The sequence below is a fragment of the Haemorhous mexicanus genome, chromosome 6 (genome assembly GCF_027477595.1).
Source record: "Haemorhous mexicanus isolate bHaeMex1 chromosome 6, bHaeMex1.pri, whole genome shotgun sequence".
Taxonomy (NCBI): Eukaryota; Metazoa; Chordata; class Aves; order Passeriformes; family Fringillidae; genus Haemorhous; species Haemorhous mexicanus.
This window is the reverse complement of record NC_082346.1, coordinates 60244554-60265097: the sequence shown is the minus strand read 5'-3', so window position 1 is coordinate 60265097 and position 20544 is coordinate 60244554. Positions and strand designations below refer to the sequence as shown.

Below are 20544 nucleotides of genomic sequence, written 5' to 3'. Positions count from 1 at the left end.
CGTTTCCTCCTTAGATGTATTATCAGCCCCTTGTGAAGTAAAGCATGAGTAAATCTTCAGACTGCTGTATGTGCCAAAATAAGCCTGTATTTTTCTCTAGAAAACGTTAGGTGAAAAATGGAAATAAGGCTGCAAAAATCTTGAGAGGCACATACATATGCTGTCCCAGCTTGATTTGAAAGGAGATTAAATTCTCCTTCATTACACAGTTCCTTTTTCTACCTTCTCACACTCCCTGTCATTCCCCAGTCTCACTACAAAATTAATAAACACCTCTTTAAGGAGCAGCTGCCCTCCAGATGCTGCCAGATGTTCTGACAAGGTTTCACATCCTTCAACACAGTAGAATTTCTGTCTGTGGTTGATGTTTGCACCATTCCCCCACACTCACACTGCTTCCCCTCTCCAGCTGAAAGCCTTGCTGTAGGAGCCAGGTAGGTGTTTTCTTCCCAAGAGCAAGGGGGGAGCAATGTCAGCTCACACACGTGGCTGCTCAGCTGCTTCTGAGGTTCAGCCAGTTTTTCTGGAGTGCCCCTTCTCCTCCAGCTCAGCCCCAGCATCATTCTAAGGCCTTGCTTCCAGGTGACCCAGCCAAGCTAATTCAGCCCTTGCTTAAAGCACCTGATGTACCTTTGTGCTGATCTGGGGGTTCCCAGAGTGAGATCACTTCATGTTCCTGGACATCCTAACAGAGAGCGCTGTTAGCGAGAACTTCTGTACTACCCTTTCCAAATCCTTCTTTCCTCCCCTGCTCTGATACGAAGCTCCAGGGTTGGTGTTTCTTTCTCCCTGTGCTGCAGATCCTGCAGGAGATGCTGTATGGCCCTGATGTGGACTGGTGGGCCATGGGAGTGCTGCTGTACGAGATGCTGTGTGGCCACGCACCCTTCGAGGCCGAGAACGAGGACGACCTCTTTGAGGCCATTCTGAATGATGAAGTTGTCTACCCAACATGGCTGCAGCAGGATGCAGTGGCAATCCTCAAAGCAGTGAGTTCCTTTGGCTGTTTGCTCTCTGTCCTAGCTTTCCCCAGTCTAATTCCAGCAAAAGAGAGCAGGGCCGGGGTATTGGCACATAGAAATCATGTGAGATCCTGACCCTGACCCTCCTCTTATCTGGGATTGAAGGGTAAACAAAAAGAACATCCTGCCACACTTAGGTGTGTTTGCACAGTTATATAGTTTAGTGGCCAACTTGGCAAACAGAGTGTGAGCCTGTCTGTGTGTCTGGGCATTCCCCTGCTTCCTTAATGATTGACGGTGTGTGGTCATCTCCCAGAACAGAAGCAGCAGGCAAATACAGGGTTTAATCAGTAGCAACCATATGGCCAAGAAGGGAAGGCTTCCTGGTAATCCTCTCTAGTAATGCCAGCATCCCCCAGGGTTGCTGTCTATCTGCATGCAAAGACAGGGGTTTGATTTTTGTGTGTTTGGGAGGAAAAGAAACAGCAAAAAGTTTGAGGAGAGCTGTTGCTGGCGACGCTCTGTCCTTGTCCTGCCATTTATTCCCAGCTTTTTCCAAGAGTTCTTTTATCCATGTGCCTCACATCTTTGCCTGTGACATAGGAATAAAGCTTTTAAGATTTTGGGCTCTGTGTGAGCCTAATGCATTGGAACTGCCTGGCTTTTCTGTAAGGAATCAAAAGGTGATTTATGACTAGAGTGTTAAACTATGAACTGGGAGACCTAACTTGACTGTTCTGCTACTGACTTCTCCCTGGCCCTCATCACACCCCCAAATATCTCTAAGAACCTTTTAGAAAGAGAAGGATCAGAGTATTCCCTTTTCTTGAGAAAGCACTGTGGACAAAGATGCATTTAAGAGTGGATACCAGTAAATATTATGGTAATAGAGGATCTAAGAAATAATTGGATAAAGTAGTAATTCATAGAAACTCATGGAGCCCTGGCCCAGAGAAATGGGGTAGTCAATGATGGGACCATTTGAGGGAAAGAGGAGAGTTTTTAGTTGCAAAAATGTGGAAATTTTCTGCTGAAGGGTTTCTGTTGTACATGAGTGAAGCAACTACTTCCTATAGCTGAAAATACATCTGATAAATTTCACCGAAGTCAACTGACAATAAAATCCACTCCTGGAGGAGTAAGAGGAGTTTTGAAATCACAGGTTGTGCTCAGAATTGATTGATTGTGATGCTGGAGGCCTCTTGGGTTTTGGAAATAACTCACTAGGTATTTTAAATATAAACATGAACTTCAGACTCATTGCAGCTTCTGGAGCTGTGTTTATGTGGTTGAACTGGGACTCTAAGTACCTCTTAAGTACCAATTCCTCTTCTGCAGTGACAAGTACTAGAGGAGTGGATTTGTTGCAGGTATATTGCATAATTATGAGACAGAGGTAAAACATGGTTGTGTAGATGCTTGTCATAACAGGAATCTGAGGGTGTAATAAAATATGATTTGTGTTTTAGCCTCTTGATGAAATGAGTGTTTTCCTCATGCTGATAGGGCCTCCCAGAAACAGCCAGTGCAAGCTGCAGTCACCCCAGGCTGCTCTAGTGTGTGTTCAGAGCCCAGATTTTAACAGCTTAAGGTCCCTTCTGTGATTAATAGACAAGGAACTTGATGAGGGGCACTGGAGGAAGAGGGCCAGAATTGAGCAGGGAGCTGGGCATTTAAACAGAAAGCATTGAGCATCTCCAAAACCCAGGCAGCTCAGTGACTGCTGGTTCCTTGCCTGAAGAACATTCTCCTCTCCAGCCCCTCTGCTTGTCTGCTGCATTATGTATTGCTGGTGACAAACAAATGGAATCAAAGCTGCCTCTCTGAAATGCACATGCCCTGCTCAAAAAAAAGCACGACACTGTGTCTGCTCTGGGGGAAAAGGCTGAATTTTGGGGCATTCACCAGGAGTCTTGGGATTAACTAGTGGAAATTGACAGCTGAGATGTTCACTGGACCTTCAGCTCCTCAGTGCTTCTGCTTCCTGGGTGGCTGCTGCCTGGAGGTGATTGTTGCATCTTATTACACAGCACTGGTGATAGCTGCCTGCAGGCTGAACTTCTGCAGCTTCACAGCAGCTGCTTTAGGGCCAAGAGCTGTTCCCTGGAAGAGCTCCTTCTTTCCTCCTTTCCTTCTTACACTGAGTTCTAAAGAAGCATCAGAGCGTGTTGGCTTTAATGGGAAGGAAACATCCTGTCAAGAGATTGTCTGGGGCTCTGGATTAAAATGGAAGCCACACACACAGACACTTTGATCTCTTTTTGAATGATAAAAAATGTTATCACTGCTGAGGCATTACATTTTTCATTATATTTTTGATAATGTTTGGTCAGTATTTTTAGAGGTTGGTATAGCACAGAGTGGTAAACCTGGGGGTTTTTTTTGAGAAAAACAGTAAATTTTCTAGCTACTAAGTATGTCGATTTTCTTTTATACACACTTTTGATGCTAATATTTCTCTTAGATGCAGCATTATGACTAAATGAGCATCTTCTAATTGCTATTTGGTTTTTCTCCAACAAAACATGCACTTGAGCTCTCTGATTTAGAGCTGTGACAGCTTTCTAGCCATGATGCTAAGAGCTCTGGAAAATCAGCATCCAGCTACTTCAGTGACATAAATGATTGTAAGTAATTGCACGGCATGGGAAGCCCATGGAAGATCAGGGAATTAAACCTGGATTCTCTTGTATTGCTGGCTAAGGCCGTAGTAGCCTTAATAACTGGATTATCCCCTCACTAAAAGTTCTGGTCTCTAACCTTGAACAGGACTAGTGAGAATTCTCTTGAGTTTGAATGGTACAAAGCTCAGAAATGAAAATCAAATTGTTAGGTGTGCTTGGGTACAGGTGCTTAGATATGCTCTACAAATACATATATCTAGGTTTAGAAAGCACTGGATCCATTTGCCTTTGTGAAGAGCTTCATTTTAAACAAGGCTAAGAAGTTTTAGTACTCATTTCACAGATGCTCTTGCCTTGTTTGGCTTTCATTTTGCGTAATTGCATTTCACCAATTTCCCCTCGTCAGAAACCACATGATTTCTGAAGATTGCACCCTGTTCATCTTTGCAGTTTCTTGATAATAACAAAACTATGTTTTAGGGCCTCATTTACGTCACTGGGTGTTCCTGGAGGGTTTGTGAACACTGGTACCAAGGAAAACAAAACTAACCTCAGTGCCCTGGGACTTTGTGTAGAATTGAAAGCGGAAATATTTGTGCTCCAGAAAAAAAAATCCTTTTTATCTGTTTCCCTTTCTAATGTTTTTTTTTTTTGTCCTTGAAATTTCCCCTGGAGGGCTGGGGAGGGAGTAGGACAGAGGTAAATCAGCAAGGTTTGATGGAGTCAATATTCTCAGAGGAGGAAAGTTGAACATCTCACTTGTGTACCCTGCCCTGTCTGAATGTGTCACTGGGGAATTCAGGTACTGATGCTTCAAGCCAGGAGGAGAGGCCTCAGACTGAGCTCTCCTCTGCTTGTGTGAGCAAGTCAAACTGGGCATGGATTTGCTTGTAGGAGTAATAAAAGTGCAAAAGAGTAGAATTGCTGCTGAATGGATCCAGACCACTTCAGCTTATTCCAGACATAAGTTTCGCTTTGATTTTCATTCTGAATTTCTCCATTTCCCTACCTGAATGCAGTTACAAGGAGTTCATGGCAGTTATAAGGAGCTATTAGGTTTCTGTGTGTCCAATAAATTATTTCAAATACTCTTTGCCATCAGCTGACAGAGCAGTCACCAGGGTCTGATCATAGAGAAGCTGTGTGAGCATGCAGAGAGCAGAGACTGCTGCACCAAATCTCTTACAGGGAGAGTGCAGCTAGAGATTACTTTGTTACAGCATATCAATATTCTGAATTTGTTAATTGTCACCACCAAAAAGTGCTGAAGCAGAGAGGGGAGCTTTCCAGGCAGGCTGAAGCTTTGGGATTCAGCTGAGTGAGCTGCAAAATGAAATACAATCCTCTTGCTTCCCATAAGCGAGGTGGGTTTTTGGCAGTGTGTTTCACTCACTTCATGCATGCCTTTCTCAAATGCAGTTCAGCCACCCTGCCTGGCTCACAGGCAGCTGAGTTTGAGGAGAGAATGGAGGGACACGCTGAAAATCAGGTCTCAGAAGACGATGGTGTAATGGGAAGTAAATTCCCTGGGAAAGCTGCAGGGATTTTCCTTTCTGAGCGTGGTTTCAGATGAGGAGAGAAGGGCTCAGCCTATGGAGTCACTCCATGGAGTGGTGATCTCAAGGAGCAATGCTTGGCCCAAAGGTTTGGAAATTTGAATGAGAGATTGCAGCTTAGATGTTTTCACCCTCAGAGCCTGGTAACAGCAGGGGCTGGAAAGCAGCATCTCCCTGGAGAAGTGTTAGTACTGCTCTGCCTTCTGCACCCTGGATTTCCAAACTCCTGTCACAGCTGAGTTTGCTAAAGCCAAGGATATCTCTTGGCATTTCTATGCTAACCCCCAGTCTTAATGAGAGCTCTGAAACACTTCTTACCTAGCTGAAATGCTCCTTCCAAAAGTGAGGCTTAGGCAGCCTTGCCTGTAGCTTTATATTTTGGGGACACAAATGAGACTAAAGCCTGTTCTTCCTCCAGCTGGGTAAAGATGTGCATTTTGAGAAAAACACTGCTGGAGCTAAGAGAGTGGGTAGAAGTGGTTATATCCACCTCCAAGTGGGTTTTGTGTGAAAAATAAACACCAGACAAGAAAAGAAGAAGGTGCAGAGGAAACTGGCTGTGGTTTTAGCAGCCTGTGCTCTCTCTCAGCACAGGTGGAATGGCACCAGGGAGCCCAAATGCCCCTGGATTAGTGTGAAGAGTGAGAGGGCTGTGAAAGTGAGGGAGCTTGGCTGAGGGCAAGCATGAGAAAAATTGCATCAGCACTACAGTGCCAAGGATGCAAAAGTAAAACTTGAGCTCTGTTTCTAGAGAACAGCAGCCTGGAAGTGACTCAAAAGGCAAATGGTCTGGCTGAGTGAACTCTCTTCTGCTTTGTGTCACTGGGTTCTTTCTCCAGACACCGCTGAGGCTTTGTTCTTGCAGAATTGTGTAAAATCCCCTTTGCACTGTCAGGTTAACTCCCAGAGGCTGTTCTGTCTGGGAATGGTGCTTCAGACTCAGCTGCAGCAATAATGGTGCTCTGTGGGTCAGCAGGAGCAGGGTTCTGCTCTGATGATCTGTGTTTCATGGACTTGTTTCTGACTGTCAGACCACAAGGTGAGGAAGTTGGGATTTCCTGTGTGTACCCATGTTCATACATAGAAATGAGTTTGGTGGAAGTTAAGAAAGTGTGTCTATGTGTATGATTTTCTTCCTCCCTAAACTTGCAGCTGATACTAGGTGAGCAAAAACTGTATTTTAAGGGTACCTTCCTCTGTCCCTCCTTGTCATGAAAAGGAGCAGTGATTCCCATCATTTTTCAGGGATGATAAAGTGAGATAAATTTTATTACTATGTGTGTGTGTATGAGTTGAATCCAGGACTCCCTGGGGAGTACAAGTTGGCATTCCAAAGAAATCCTGAGGAGTGAAAACCTGAATACCTGTGTCCCACATGGCCAGTGCCCAGGGCAGCCCAGTTTGGCTGGATGCAGGATAAGAGCTCCAGCAGAGCCCCAGGAGATTCAGGCTCTGCAGGCACCTACCATAATGGGGGCTGAGAAGAGAAGAGTGGAGGGATCACAGAGTGGTTTGGGTAGGAAGGGACTTTAAACACCATCCAGTTCCAGCCCCCTGCCATGGGCAGGGACACCTTCCACCAGACCAGGGTGCTCCAAGCCCCTCCCAACCTGGCCTTGAACACTTCAGGGATAATCCACAGCTTCTCTGGGCATCCTGTGCCAGTGCCTCACCACCCCATGGCCAAGAATTTCTTCCTTATATCTCCTCTATATCTCTTCTCTCAGTTTAAAACTGTTCCCCTTGTCACTGTCTGCCTGTGTAAAAAGTCCCCCTCTCTCTTTTTTATTAGCTCCCTTTTAATACTAGAAGTGTCCACATACAGATAAAAAAAAATTCCCTGAGACACTTCATCCAGGGCTTACTAAGGGAGAGAAAGCAAAGTGAACTGCCCACCTAAGGGTGCCACCCTGAGTGCCCCAACCCTCAGTGAGGACCCCTTATTTTCAGAAAGGCTTTGTGGATGGTGAATGCTCTGTGCTGAACCAGACTTGCCCCACCACTGTGGGCAAAAGGAAAATGCCTTGGTGAGGAGAGGAGGCAAAGGTATGGAGCTCTTACTTAAGACTGAAAGATAATTTTTTTAATGTAATCAAAGCAGTCTGCTGTGACAGAGGAGTGGAGGGGAAAGAGCTGTTTCCAAACTGCTGATGAGGATGTCTGAATTCAGGAGAGGTGTGGATGAGCCCAGCTGCCTGCTTGCTGCAGCTGCTCAGCCCTGACATCAGCAGGAGGGTGAGGTCCTCTGGACTTTGGACAGGTTTATTCTGTTCATATTCTGCAGTTGTTTGGGCTTGAGCACCTCTGGGTAGGGGGAGGTCAGAAGTAGCTGTCAGCAGCTCAGATACCACAGGGGTGTCTGCCTCCTCCCCCAGCAATCACTCATTCTAACATCTGTGCTTTCTGCTGCCTTCATGCCTCACCTTTTCCCTAAGTCCTGGGCAGTCACTTTGGCCCTTGTGTAAACTCAACCAAACCCCATTGTTTGTGCTTCCCAGCTCTCTCCTGACCACCTCCAAGGAATGAAAAGGGGCAGCCAGATGCTGATGGTGCCCTTGTGTCACCCTGCTCAAGTTGTGTCTCCCATTTGCATTTTTTTCCTGCAGATCTGGGCCAGGTTCTTCCTTTCCAAGTGACAGAAAAAGGCAGAGAATCTGTTTCCCATTCAGCTGGAATAGACAGAATGAACTTGTTTCTGAATGAATCAGATGTATTTTTTAGGCAAAGTTCAAAAGGAAAAAGATGATGGTGGACCCACTGAAATCAAAGAGGGAGCTGGATGAGCTCATTGCTTTATCCTCAGAGCTGAGGAGCCTGCTAAAAAAGGCAGATAGATATTAAAAGTGCCTTCAAATGCCAATAAATTATTCTCCTTGGCATCTCTTCAGAGTTGGCAGCCTCCATAAATTCCCTTGCACAATTTGATTAAGCTTTGGCTTTCAGCATGAGGCTGATATTTAAATCTCTCTGTGAAGCTTCATGCTGGATCTGTGTACACATTTTTCCTTTATTTTGTTTTTCAGAAATGCTTTCATCTTGCATTTCCTGGTTGGCTCCACAGCCACTGCTGCAAAAGCAGGGGAGCTGCTCTGCAGCTGGGGAGGAGCTCTGCAGTTTTAAATGACCATTTCTGCCATAAACACACTGTGGTGAGGTGACAGGGCACCACAAGCTGCCTTCTTAACCTCTTCTGCCTTGCACTTCCATATCTGTAACCTGCTGTCTCTTACTCTTTCCCTCCTAATTCTTAAAAAGCAAACAGCTTTCCCCAGTAATTTTAATTTCTTCTGTTGATTGACCACACCTTTTTCTCAAGTGCTCCTCTCCCCCACAGTGATAGTCCAAGCTCCTGAATAATTCACTTTGAAAGAAAACTACAGATATCTGTATAGAGCTTGCCAAGGCCAAATTCATCTTGAAGTAGCCATTAGGTCTTTTACCATTGCTTTTCCAACAGGCTGAAATTAGCTTCTCATTAAAGTCTGCAGCGTGCACTCTCAGATTTCCCTCAGAAAAAGCTCCTAAAGTTGCCTGGTGTGACTCATCCTCCTCTTTCCTGCCAGGGATGGGGGAAGGTGAAGGTGTATTCATAGTGCCAACATTGTCTTCTCTAACTTTTTTTCCTCCTTACTCCCTGGTGCTCAGGAAGGAGCAATTCCCATGTCTGAGCCTAAGACTTGTGGCCCAGGCTCCTTCCTCAGCTCTGCCATATTTAAACTGATCTTAAAGACCCACAAAAGGGGTTTGATGAAGTCCATTAAAATCCAGTTTTGGGGCAAATCCTAAGGATTCCTTTGAGAACCTGAGTCCAACCTGGGTTTGGGAATGATTGCTGTAGGATGGGGCCAGCTCTGGCTGTGCAACCCCTGGCAGAAGGGGCCAGTCCATCTAACTGGGAGGTCTTCTCACTGTGATAGAGGTAACAAAACTCTGAACTGTCCAGGGCTTTAGGTCTTACTCATCCCTCCAGCTTTGAACTTTATGACATGCTGTGTCTTCTCAGGAACTTTAAAATTAAAAGAATTTAAATATAACCAGCACTACAATAAAAAAAAAAAAAAGCTCCTTTGAAGTATTTTTTTTTCTTTATTGGACTTTACAGGTTTGTTCAGGGCACTTTAGTCCCCTTTGTACTTGACCCTATGTAAATAGACCACCCAGGGTTGTGTAACAGATTCCCAGTTCCTCTTGACAGGACTATCAGAAAAGGATTAATTGTTTTCCCCTGCAACCCAAGGGAGATTTTACTCCTGCTTAAAATGAGAGTGGGATCATGCTCCCAGTCTGTTAATAAGTGTGATGCTCATTTTGCCTTCATGTTTGTGCTACTCTGATTGATGTATTGATTGAGTAATGGACCTGCATTTCCCCACGCTGTACCTGTAGCCTGACTGTGGTAATTGAAAACCAGCAGCAGGATTTTGATATTGTCTGAGCAGCCCCGCAGCTGGTGACCCCGGTGGGGGTGACTGCTCAGTTCTGAAAGCACAGCTTTCTGGGGTGTCATCCTGACTAAAACCTTTGTCAAATATTCCATACAGCCAATGACTGAAGTTAGTGTCTACTTATTATTACTTATTACAGAAGTACCAAAAGCAGAAGTGTCAAAAATCAGTAGTTATCCTCAGGAGCCAATGCACTTGATACTTGTGGCCTTTTTATTCTACATTAGTGTTGATGAGTGGAGGGAGGCAAGGAAACAGGTAGATTTTAGCACAGTGGGGAAGTTTGTAGCTGTTCAGACAGCATTTCATTGTGGTAGTCAGCAAAGTCTCATCAGTTTACACCACTGGGAGATCTGGAGCCAGATGTGTCTGTCCCACATGGGAGTTGCTCTGTCCACCTGGGTTTATTTTGCTAGTCAGTCCACCTTGGTTTATTTTGCTGTTCTCTTGCTCAGCACTGTTTGCAATCCAGTTAATCCTCCTTGTTCCCTTGAGCTCTGTCTGGGCAGCATCGAGCAGCCATTTCTGCACCAGGGGAAAGTGAGATCAAATTTATCTGCTTAATACCCACTGCACTGACATTTTGTCCTTCTTGCCTGGGGCTGGCACACTGCACATGTGACTTCTGTCATGCTTATTGTAAAATTCTTCTGGCTTTTAGGGAGCTGGCCTGAAGACTTATTTTTACCTCCCTTCCCCTTTTTATCTGGAAAAGGAGATAACAGATATTTCACACTCTGTCTCTTCCTCCCCCCTCTCCTTTAAATGCTTTCAGGGCAGTCTTGTACTTCTGAACCCTGGCACTGTGCTTGCTGGACCTTCTCTGCACTGGAGGATTTCACCTGCTCCCAGTTTTGGGTAGGCAGGACTGCAGCAGGGGGGTACCCACACCCTGTGGGGTCACATCCTGCCTCAGCACCACTGAATTGTGCTGGTAGCAATGAGGGCTTCCAGCAACTGATCCCTCTGTGTGCAGGAGAGGAGCAGAAACACCTCATGGCCTCTGATGTTTGCAGTCAGAGCGAATCCCCAGATGAGACAGAGGTGGCTTTTGAGAGAGCCACAGTGACTCCAGGCCTGCTCTCAGCAGCACAGTGCTCAGGGAAGGTCAGGGAAGGAGGATTCCAGCTTCCAGGAGCCTGGATCACAGCCACAGCCAGGCACTGGCTGAGCTGCCCTAAGCACAAGGACTTCATGGGACAGACCCACCTGTGTGTCCAAGCCCTGGATTGCTCTCACATGGGGAGATGAGGCACATTTGTGAGCATCACCTGGCAGGACTGGGATGGAGGCTGATGGGAGCTTTGCCCAGGAGAGCGAAAGACAATTCTGGCTCAAAATGAGCAGATTTTTATTAAAAAAAAAAAAAAAAATCTTGGCTTCCAGTCATTAAAAATAATAGAGGCATTTACAGACAGAACCATAGAACCATCTTTCTTCTTTGTTTGAGGGCTAATGACACCCCAGACCATGGGTTTGTTTGCCTTACATAATAGGCTGCCAAACTGTTTTCAGCAACTGCAGCATTCAGTCAAGAGATTCATGTAGGGAAGCCTTAATTAGAGTAATTGCTCTATTTATATAATGATTCCCTTTTGTCTCAGATCAAATGGATCTTTGAGAAATCTTATTTCCTTTCCAGTTAATTTCTGCCCTGTTAGTTTAGCTCATGAATCTTAATGAAGAGAAGCACCTTGGGTATCTCCTGATCTCCTGCTCTCCCTCATTACTGGGGGGGAGACTGTGGGCCATTAATCTCCTGTGCTGCTGCTGCTGCTGCTCTTTACTTTGGTACCAACATGAGAGAAGCACCAACAGGCAAATTTTAAAACCATGAACAGGGAAATCTTCCTTTCCTTTAACAGTCTGACTTGACTATTACAGTGCCACAATTTGAGTAGGGGCCCTGTGAGCATGGGGTGTGATGCAGAGGAGGTGACAATGAGATACTGCCATCCTCTCTGTGACAGGCTGCCCTTGGGCTCCTGGCAAAATAAAATGATGAATTTTCCTTGGTCTCTGTTCCCTGGCTGTATGATTGGGAGTATTCTCCCTCTCTGCTGTGTGCTTGTGTTTGAAGGATGAGCTGCTGGGATACAGGATTTCTCTTACAGGGTAAATACACCAGTGACCTGGTGGGAACTCGTGCCTGAAAGGTTCTTTGGTAGAAAGAATGATTTCTTTCTTGACCAGATGGCTGACAGTGTGAAGGGACTGGCTGAGCAGAAAGTTGTATTTCTCTTCCTGAGGTGCAGCACTCGGGTGACAGGATTGTGTCTTGTTAATGTTTTCCTAGGACATGATGCAATTTCACGTAATCTGTGATATTACTCATGAAATTAGTTGTTCTGATGTAAATAACACATACATCAGTTATATAAAACCAATCAGGGATTCCAGAATTGAGAAAGGAGACTTGTAATTCAAGGAAATAAATTCAAGGAAATGGCTGATTTGTGCAAACATCCCTGCAGTGACTCCCAGGCCATTGGACTGATTTGCAGACTCAGCCTCTTGAGACAGAAGTTGCAATGCTGCATGTGAGCAGCACTGCAAGACTGCAAGAGTCCACCAAAGCCTTGCCCAGTGTCCTAGGAGTCCTGGAGCCCTTCCCAGCATGGTCTGAGCCATGGGTGAAGGGGAGGACCAGCACAGATCCCCTCAGCCTGCTGCAGGCTGAGCTCCCAGGGCTGACACAGATTTTCCCCAATGGTTGGCACTGCTGTGGCAGCATTTTTTCCTTGTAACTTCACGGGCTCTCTGTGGACTAATCCCCAACTTTTAATTTCTTGTCATGGCTTGCTGCATTTTCTCTCAGTAAAAGTTTTCAAATGATCTCGTGAAGTCATGGTTTTGGCTCATGCCAGCTGCTGGTTTTGGCTGCAGTGCTGCTGGGAGGGTGAGCTGAGGTCAGGGAGAGCCTTGCTCCAGTTTGCTGCTCAGCAAACTGCTGTAGCCCAAAGGATCCCAGTCTGAGGATGCTCCCAAGGAGCTCCTTACCCTGGGAATGGGGTAATTTCCCATGGCTGGATGTGGTCACAGAGCAAGGGCTTGACAGCCTGGTTCAGGTTTGAGCTTGATAGTGTTGGTATTGGTTTTGCTGGGAGGCATCTTGGATTTGGGTTTCTTTTTGCTCAGGAACATCTCTGGTTTGCCTTGTTGTTGTTACTGTTAATTTTTTTTTCCTTTGTGTTTCTTCTTTTCTTCATCTGTTTGCCAGAGGCTGAGGTTTGTGCTGCATTCATGGTTATTGTGGAAAAATAGAGATAATTAAGGATTAGGAGATGACATCTTTCCACAAAAAAAACTTTCTGCTGAACATCTCTCACCACCTGCATTGGAGGGTTGTCCTTGGAAGGACATTGAGGGCTATCAAAACTGTCAAGCAAGTGTCAACCTCTGGCCTTCCCAGGAATGCCAGGAACAGCAAACACTTTGTAAGACATTTTCCAGCTGTTTCTGAGTGCAGCCAAGGGGATCACGGGGAAGAGGAGCTACACTTCTGAAAAGCTTTCCCCTCTCAGCACTTCCCCCCTCCTGCTGCACAAGAGCCTCTCAGGACAGGGGCATGGGCTGCAGATACTCATTTCAGAGATGGAGGCTGAGCTTGTAATTAAGTTTTACAGAAATCTTGAGCTCTTTGCTTTGCTGTTAGTGCCATTAGACAGCAGAGGCAGCCTGTGATGGTCTGCCAGATGCTGCCCTGCTGCAGCAGAGAAATGTCAGTGCTGCCTCAGGCAGGGAGGAAGCAGATTCATGGGTTTTGGAGCCTTTGAGAGGTCATTGGAGTCTTTTGGGTTTTTCTGCCTACTGGGCAACACAAACTGAAAATTTATCATTTCTGTGTCAGTGCAATAATTCCTGGTGAATTCAAATAGTGTTTGAGAGGCTTTGTTATTCATTTTAGTGCAAGCAGGCTTCAAAAAGTTCATTCTGTCATTTTATATACCTCATAAGCAAAGCAGGCAACTGTTCCAGTGCAGAACATCTGTGTGTGTCTGTTGGAGTCATCATTTGCACTCCTGCAAATGATAAAAGACTGTGATAAAGACTGGAGCCTCTTGCCAGAGAAACACACCCCCTTCACCAGACTGTGATGGACCTGCCACCTCCAAAATTCACCAGGAGATTTTATGTAAGGGAGGAGCAGCCATGGCCAGCCTGTGCTTTTCCATCACAGCCCCTGGGTGCAGAGGTGTGTGTGCACCCACAGCCTGGGTAGCCTGGCACAGTGCTGCACTGCCCAGACTGCAGGGCTGTGTTCCACATGCCATGTTGGTCACAGCCCCATCCAACCTGGCCTTGAGTTCTCCCAGGGATGAGGCATTCTCTGGGCTACCTGTGCCACACTTTTGCTGAAGCAGACCAGTGTGAGTGTGACTGCCATGGAAGGGGAGCCTCTTCACCTTGTGTTCATACTCTTGGTAGAGTGCATGGTCTGTAACTCACTTCCAAGGTCCTGCTAGTTTGCATTGGGTGCTTCCAGCACCTTGGAAAAAGGCTTAGAGAGTGCTCTCCAGAGTGGTTCATGATGCTGTGGGGTCACTGCAGCCCCTTGTGCTTCTCAGCCCTGTTTTCACAGAGCCAGAGAGGCAGCAGCACTGACCATAGCTCAGCTCGTTCCTGTTGGAGGCAAGGAATAATTCAGAGGGGTTTTGTGGAAACCTGGCATCGGTTTCAGGAGCCAACCAGGGAAATGTGCTCCAGCAGCAGATGAATTTGAATCCTTCACTCTTCTCCTGCCTCCTTTGTGAGGTGGATGGTGCCTAGAGTTACCCAGCTGAGGCTTCCCAGTCTCTGGGTCCAATGGAAACGTGGAGCTGGCCACTCAAATTTGACCAGTTTTGGTTTGAATATTGTGTTACCTTAAGAGATGGCCTTTGCCTAATCCTCATTGTCCTAACAAAATGGGTGTTTTAAGCAGCCAGGAATGAATTTATGTTGGCTCTTTACTTGTTGCTTTGGATTTCTTTTCTTGGTGCAGTTTTGGCATCTCATGGAATACATCAAGCAGATTGGAATATAAACACGCTTTTATATCCCAGGACTCTGAACTGGTCTGGAAATGGGTAGTTGGGTTCAGGTTTTGGTCTTATATGGTTGGGCATGACTGGGAACCCAAGCAAAGGTTGTTGCCAGTCCTTTTCAGAGTTTATTTACTTTCATGATTATTTTTTCCCTATCCACATTTAACAGAAGGTTCCTGGTGTAATAGAGGTGGCAGTAGAGCAGGAGCCAGGAGACATGTGATGTATTCCCAGATCTTTTCTCCAGTTTTTCCTTGTCTTTTTGGAATGTTTCAGTCTATACTACTCCCAGCACCAGCAAGCTCTGGTCTTGTTTGAGCTTTCTAGGTGTTCCAGCAATGCAAATCAGAGCTAGTGAGGTGCAGATATCCATCTGTGGGGACAAAGAATGAATCTCTAGAGAAAGACAGGGCTGCCAGGAGGTTTCTGGTCTGTTTTGCAAAACAAAGAAGCTTAGTTCAAGGCTTGCAAAGGCTTGTCTGAACCAGGTCTCTCAGAGGTTTTGGCTTGACCCATTTCTTGTTTGAAAACCAAGCTGTTTCTGGGGATATCATTATCCCACAGAAGTGTTGGGGCAGTCTCTTGGAAAAGAAATTGTCTTGAAGTTCTGCCGGTAGAAAGGGTGAAGAACAGGCTGGAAGGGTTGGGAGACAGAGAAGTTCTGCCTGTCCTTGGACCTGACCCTGGAAATGCTGCACCCCCAAGAGTCCATAGGAGCATGGGGAGAGCCCAGCTGCAGCAGCCACCTCAGCTTTGTCCCTGTCCTGGTAACTCCTACAAATCTGGGGGCACCTGGCAGCTCTTTCTACTGATGTTTTGGGTAGAATGCTGGAAAATGGTTCTGCTCTGGGGAATCCTGTGGCAGCACATGACTTCAAAGGGTTCAGAGGGTCAGGGTAGAGCTGGGGGGTTTGTGCTGATGCCAGCAGAGCCTGGGGTCCTGCATGGTGTTAGCTAAAGATGCCCCATCTGCTTTGTCCCTGCAGCCCCCTCAGAATGGGGTGTTGGGGAGAATTCTATAAATCAGGCAGTCATCTTTCTCCTCCCCACCTTCTCTCTAGACAGGGAATGACTAGACCCTTTATCCTCTTGTCCTAGGAGAGTTTGTACCTTGTGAAAGGCTCCTGCAGGCAGAATGAAGCTGGTCTCTCACCACACCTCCCCTTCTTTTCATTCCCCCATTGCTGAGATGCAGCAGACTTGGCCATTCCCAAAACAGTGACTGATTGTCTGCTTTGGCTGCTTCAGCTGTTTGCTAAACATAATGCTCTTTCATCTTCCAGGAAATCGTCTGGACACCTCCACCGGAGTGCAGCTTGCTTTATGCTGCTGTTTCAATAGGCAAATAAAAGCAGCTATTTTCCCAGTTTAAACATAACCTGATTTCTCCAGTGAATTGAGGGAGGGGGAAAGATTGTTTATTACCGAATTTCGAAGAACTGCAATTCTAAATTAACAAGCCAACCAGCTCTTTTCCTTCCTGGGGAAAGTATTCTCCTCCTCCCCTTTAAGAATATCCATGGCACTCACACTTCATCATTTTCATCAGGACCCAAAGCGCACCCACCGGGGCCCTCTCACACCATCTGTGTGATGTATGCCTTTCCTCATTGCTCCCTGGCAAGTCAGGGCACTTTGGCTGAGGTTTGAGATTTCTTTTTGCTGCCAGCAGAAGAAAAATGTTACTAAATGAAATCCTTTATTGGTGTTTCAGCAGCGAGAGAGGAGACGGTCACCTGTCTGCTCCCATCAGCTCAGGGTCAGAGGGCTCTAAAGGCAGAGGCTTGCCTCTGTTTCCTGAGATGACAGGAAGGAAAGCATAGGCATCTGGCAGGGCTTCAGCAGGGAGAGGTTCAGGAAAAAGGCACAGCTCAGGATTGAGTCCAGGCCAAAGCCTGGCTGGCTGCTGGGCGGCGTTTGAGAGCAAGCTTGTACTCCTGAGAAATTAATACAGAAACAAATAATGACCAAACACACTGGGCAGTATTTGTCATATTGCAAATGATGCAACTCATCTTTCTTTTCTTACTGTGGTAATCAAGGATTTCACCAAAAGCAAAAGCACCAGGGAGAAATACACCCGACTTCTTCCTCTGGGGAGCGAGTCAAGTTCCTCGCACGCGGTTCCATTACAGGGAACTCCGGCCAGCAGCCGAGTTCAACAGGAAAGCCGAGGACAAGCTTTTGTGTGGCTGCTCACGGGTCCCTCTCCCGTGGCCCTGCCGGATGGGAGGGAACAAACAGCCCTTTCTGTTTTGCAGTTCATGACCAAGAACCCCACGATGCGGCTGGGCAGCGCCGGGCTGGGCGGCGAGGGCGCGATCCTGCGGCACCCCTACTTCAAGGAGCTGGACTGGGAGCTGCTGAACCGGCGGCAGATGGAGCCCCCCTTCAGGCCCCGCATTGTACGTGGGGAGGGGGCTGGGGGAGGGCATCCCCTCGGGGGTTTTCCTCTTTTTGGCTCCGTAAGCAGATTTATTCCCGTGAGACAGGAAAGAGGTGAAGGAAGGGAAGTGAGGCCTCTGACCCTGGCTTGGCTGCTGGTTGGCCACCTGGTGAGCTGCCTCTTTTCCCTTCCATGCTGGATTTTCAAAGGCAGCTCAGTGAAAAGATGCAGATTTGTAAAAGCAGCTGTAGCAGGTTAGGCACTCAGGTGCCCTTTGGCTTGCCCCAAAGATGAAACGGGGTAAGTAATCCTTATCCTGCTCACTCCACCTACCCCTCCACAGCAGGGCTGTCTCTCCCTTGCCTCTCTGGGTCTGTTCAGCACCCAGCATGGTGCTCCCTGCTCAGGCCACTGTCAGTGAGGGTTTCAGATGGCAGAGAGGCTGTACAAGGCACAGTGCTGCTCCTGTCCCCAGTGGTGCCACACAGCCCTGAGGATGCTGTGTGAGAGAAGAGCGCTGCTCTTCATGGCCAGCCTTTCTGGGGTTGTCACTGTGGCTTCCTTGTCTTTCAAATCATTGCCTGGGGTGGCTTGTCTCATGCTGTGGTCACTCTGAGATCTCGGTGGCAATGATCCACCCAGTCCTGCTCCCTGAACACTGGGTGCAGGATCAGGTACCTAGGGAGGTGTGACAGCTCAAAACCAGAATCTCAAGTTGCCCCTTAACCTGAATCAAAGGCTAAGGCAGCCTGCTCAGTCTGCCACAAACTGGGCAGGATCTGGGAATGTTAGACTTCGATGTCAATAAATTTTATTGACCTCAATGTCAATAAAATATCTTGCTTAGGGTGCAGTTAAAACACATGCCTCATGAGAATGTGCCACAAACCCAGCCTGTGTGTGTGCATTCTAAACAGCCCCACTCTGTGGCACACAGCAAGGAATCCAGCACCTGGAGGCCAGCCATTTGTCTTCCCACGGCCCAATAATTCAGTATTGTGCGAGTTTAATGGCTGGCACTAAGAGGAGTGCCCTCCACCCCCTCCCCAAAACTCAGCTGAGACACTCTGCAGATGAGGAGGGACTGTGTGGAGTCAGCCAGTTGGGAGCACAGCTGATAACTGCTGCCACTTGAGAGGAGGGACTGATTTATGTGCCCTGCCATGTCTGGCCAGGGAAGCCCCCAGAGTTGCTGTCAGTTAAATTTGAGAGGGGGTTCCCTGTCAGAACCTTCAGAGGTTGGAAAAGGCTTTGCTCTGTGAGAAGCAAGCCACAGAAAGAAAAAGCTCTCAGTCAGCTCAGCCTGGGTTGTGGAAGTGATGGTTCAGTGCACTCAGATACAGAGCAAGGATCAAGCAGATGATACATACTTCTGACGTGTCTTTCCTTTGTGTTTTCCATTTGACAGAAATCCAAAGATGATGTGAGCAACTTTGATCCAGATTTTATAAAAGAGGAGCCCATCCTGACCCCCATTGAAGAAGGGATCCTTGCAATGATAAACCAGGATGAATTTAGACACTTTTCATTCACCAACCCAGACCTGCTGGAATAGCTGTGGCTCTGGAGAGAGGCTGATGAGAGGACTGGGAGGAAATTAAATGAAAACCAAGTTTACCAGTAATTTCATTCTCAAGGAGTAGCAGTGCACTGACTGGCACGATACAGCAGCACCACTGTCAGTGTTACCTTAATGTGAAATTGAAACCTTCCTGTTTGTAGGGCTTCTGCAGCTCTTGGATCAAATATTGACAGGGGTGGAACAAACCTGATACTGTAAATAGCTGATGCAGACAGAGCATTGGATGCTGAGCTGGTTGTCTCAGCCTGAATGTCCCCGCTTGCAGTGGATTCCAGGAGTCGGCTTGAGCATGGAACAAGTGTCTTGCAGCCCTGAGCCAAACAGACTTGTTACAATGCTGATTGTTTGCAAGACTCTTTTGAGGAGTCCCAGCACTGTCCAGCATTTTGGAGACATCCAACATCCCATGGCCTGACTGAACCAGATGTTCCCACTGACTTTACCTGTTTCCTGCAGTATTTATTTCTTTCCGAAGCACAAATGGCTCTTTTTGACACTGTTTGGGTTCCCATGTGAAATATTTCATTGTGCTGACTAGCAGAAGGAAAAAAAAACCAAATGCCCTGTGCCCCACACAGATTCTTCCAAATCAAAGGGAAGTCATGTGCTCGTAGTGTTTTACTCTTTGTGCGTGTTGAAAAGTTTTAGTGTTTGCATTCTGTGAAATGCCTTTTTACATCATGCATCTTCAATGCTCCTTTCTTTGCCTCCCAGCTGTTTTCAACTATAATGTAACTTGTTGTACTGTTTATTTAGGCCCTTTCTATTTAATTATGTTACACAGAGCCCCTTTTGTGGGTTTAGTGCCTCATTAAAATTTTGATCCAAAGTGGTAGCACTTAAATTATTTGTAGCATTATTGCAATGGGAGCCACAGAGCTGGCAAGCTGCTTGAAGGCAGAGTTGTCAGCCAGCAGGTAACACAAAAGGACAGCTTTTCTCCCATCAGAGTGATAAACCTTATCTAAAGATACAGAGTGACTTGGTTTGGTTTGGATTTAAGAGTTCATTACTCACAGGGCACTTCTTATCAGTTGCATCCTCAAGCTTCTGCCACAGGCAGTCTGAGATGATTTTTCAGAGCAGATTTTGGAACCCAGATGCTCTGGGAGATGGTTCTGTGCTTTTCCTGTTCTCCTGGAAGCTGGATGATTTTTCTGAAGCTCCTTGGCACACCTTTGCACTCCTTGCTGGGCTTGAAGCTGTATGACAGATTATAGCCTCTTCCTTGGGTAGATACGAATTCCTGGAGAAGGAAAAGGATTTCTAACCTCTTGCAAAACTGATGATGTTTGTATTGGGCTCCTCACATGCTTTAACTTGAGAGAAGGGCAAGGTGCAGCAGAGAGGGACAGCTCTGCACAGACCTCACCCCACTGCAGCTGTGGAAGTTGTGTAGGGGAGCAGGAGCCTTGGGCATGGAAATTACAGAGGTACACCCCCCATGACAGCACAGACCCACTGCTCTGTACGTGCTCACCTGCTGTGAAGAGGAAATCTGAGATGAAGAAACTGAGATGTACATGCAAGAATTATTCCTTCCCACTCCAGTCCCCTCTGCTTGACTGAGTCACTTCTAAAGCATCTCTGAATTGTCTGGCAGGTGGAGCAGAGGCTCAGGTACCCTTGGACTCTTCTTGTCTTTGTGCCTGTGTGTTCTACCAGTTCTTCCTCTTTCTTTCCTGTGTCTCCTCTTCCAGTAAGCACAGCTCAATCCTCTGATCTCCCTTTCCTTCCATGGGCACCTTCTGGCCACATTGCAGCCCATCCCTTTGCTGCTGTGTAGATACCCAGCTCCTCCAGAGTGGGGAAAGAGAGGAAGGAGGGACGGATTGAGTTGTATAAACAGGAGAAAAAGAGCAGATTTCCAGAAAAATGATCCCAGAACCAGCCATACAGACTGGCTTGGGTTGTTCTCCCATATAGGAAGAAGCAGTACAGGGTGGATGCATTTGCATGGGG

At 46.8% G+C, this 20544-nt stretch overlaps 1 protein-coding gene across 1 annotated transcript in view; it reads left to right on the top strand.

The window, feature by feature from the left end:
- The window catches only part of PRKCH (protein kinase C eta), a 113326-nt gene extending 93915 nt beyond the window's left edge, over positions 1–19411 (top strand). The window contains exons 12-14 of the mRNA XM_059850521.1: positions 801–989; positions 16876–17019; positions 18409–19411. Of these exons, the coding sequence (XP_059706504.1) occupies positions 801–989; positions 16876–17019; positions 18409–18555 (480 nt within the window). The 3' untranslated portion in view covers positions 18556–19411. The remainder of the gene's footprint in view (positions 1–800; positions 990–16875; positions 17020–18408) is intronic.
- Positions 19412–20544: the final 1133 nt, after the last annotated feature.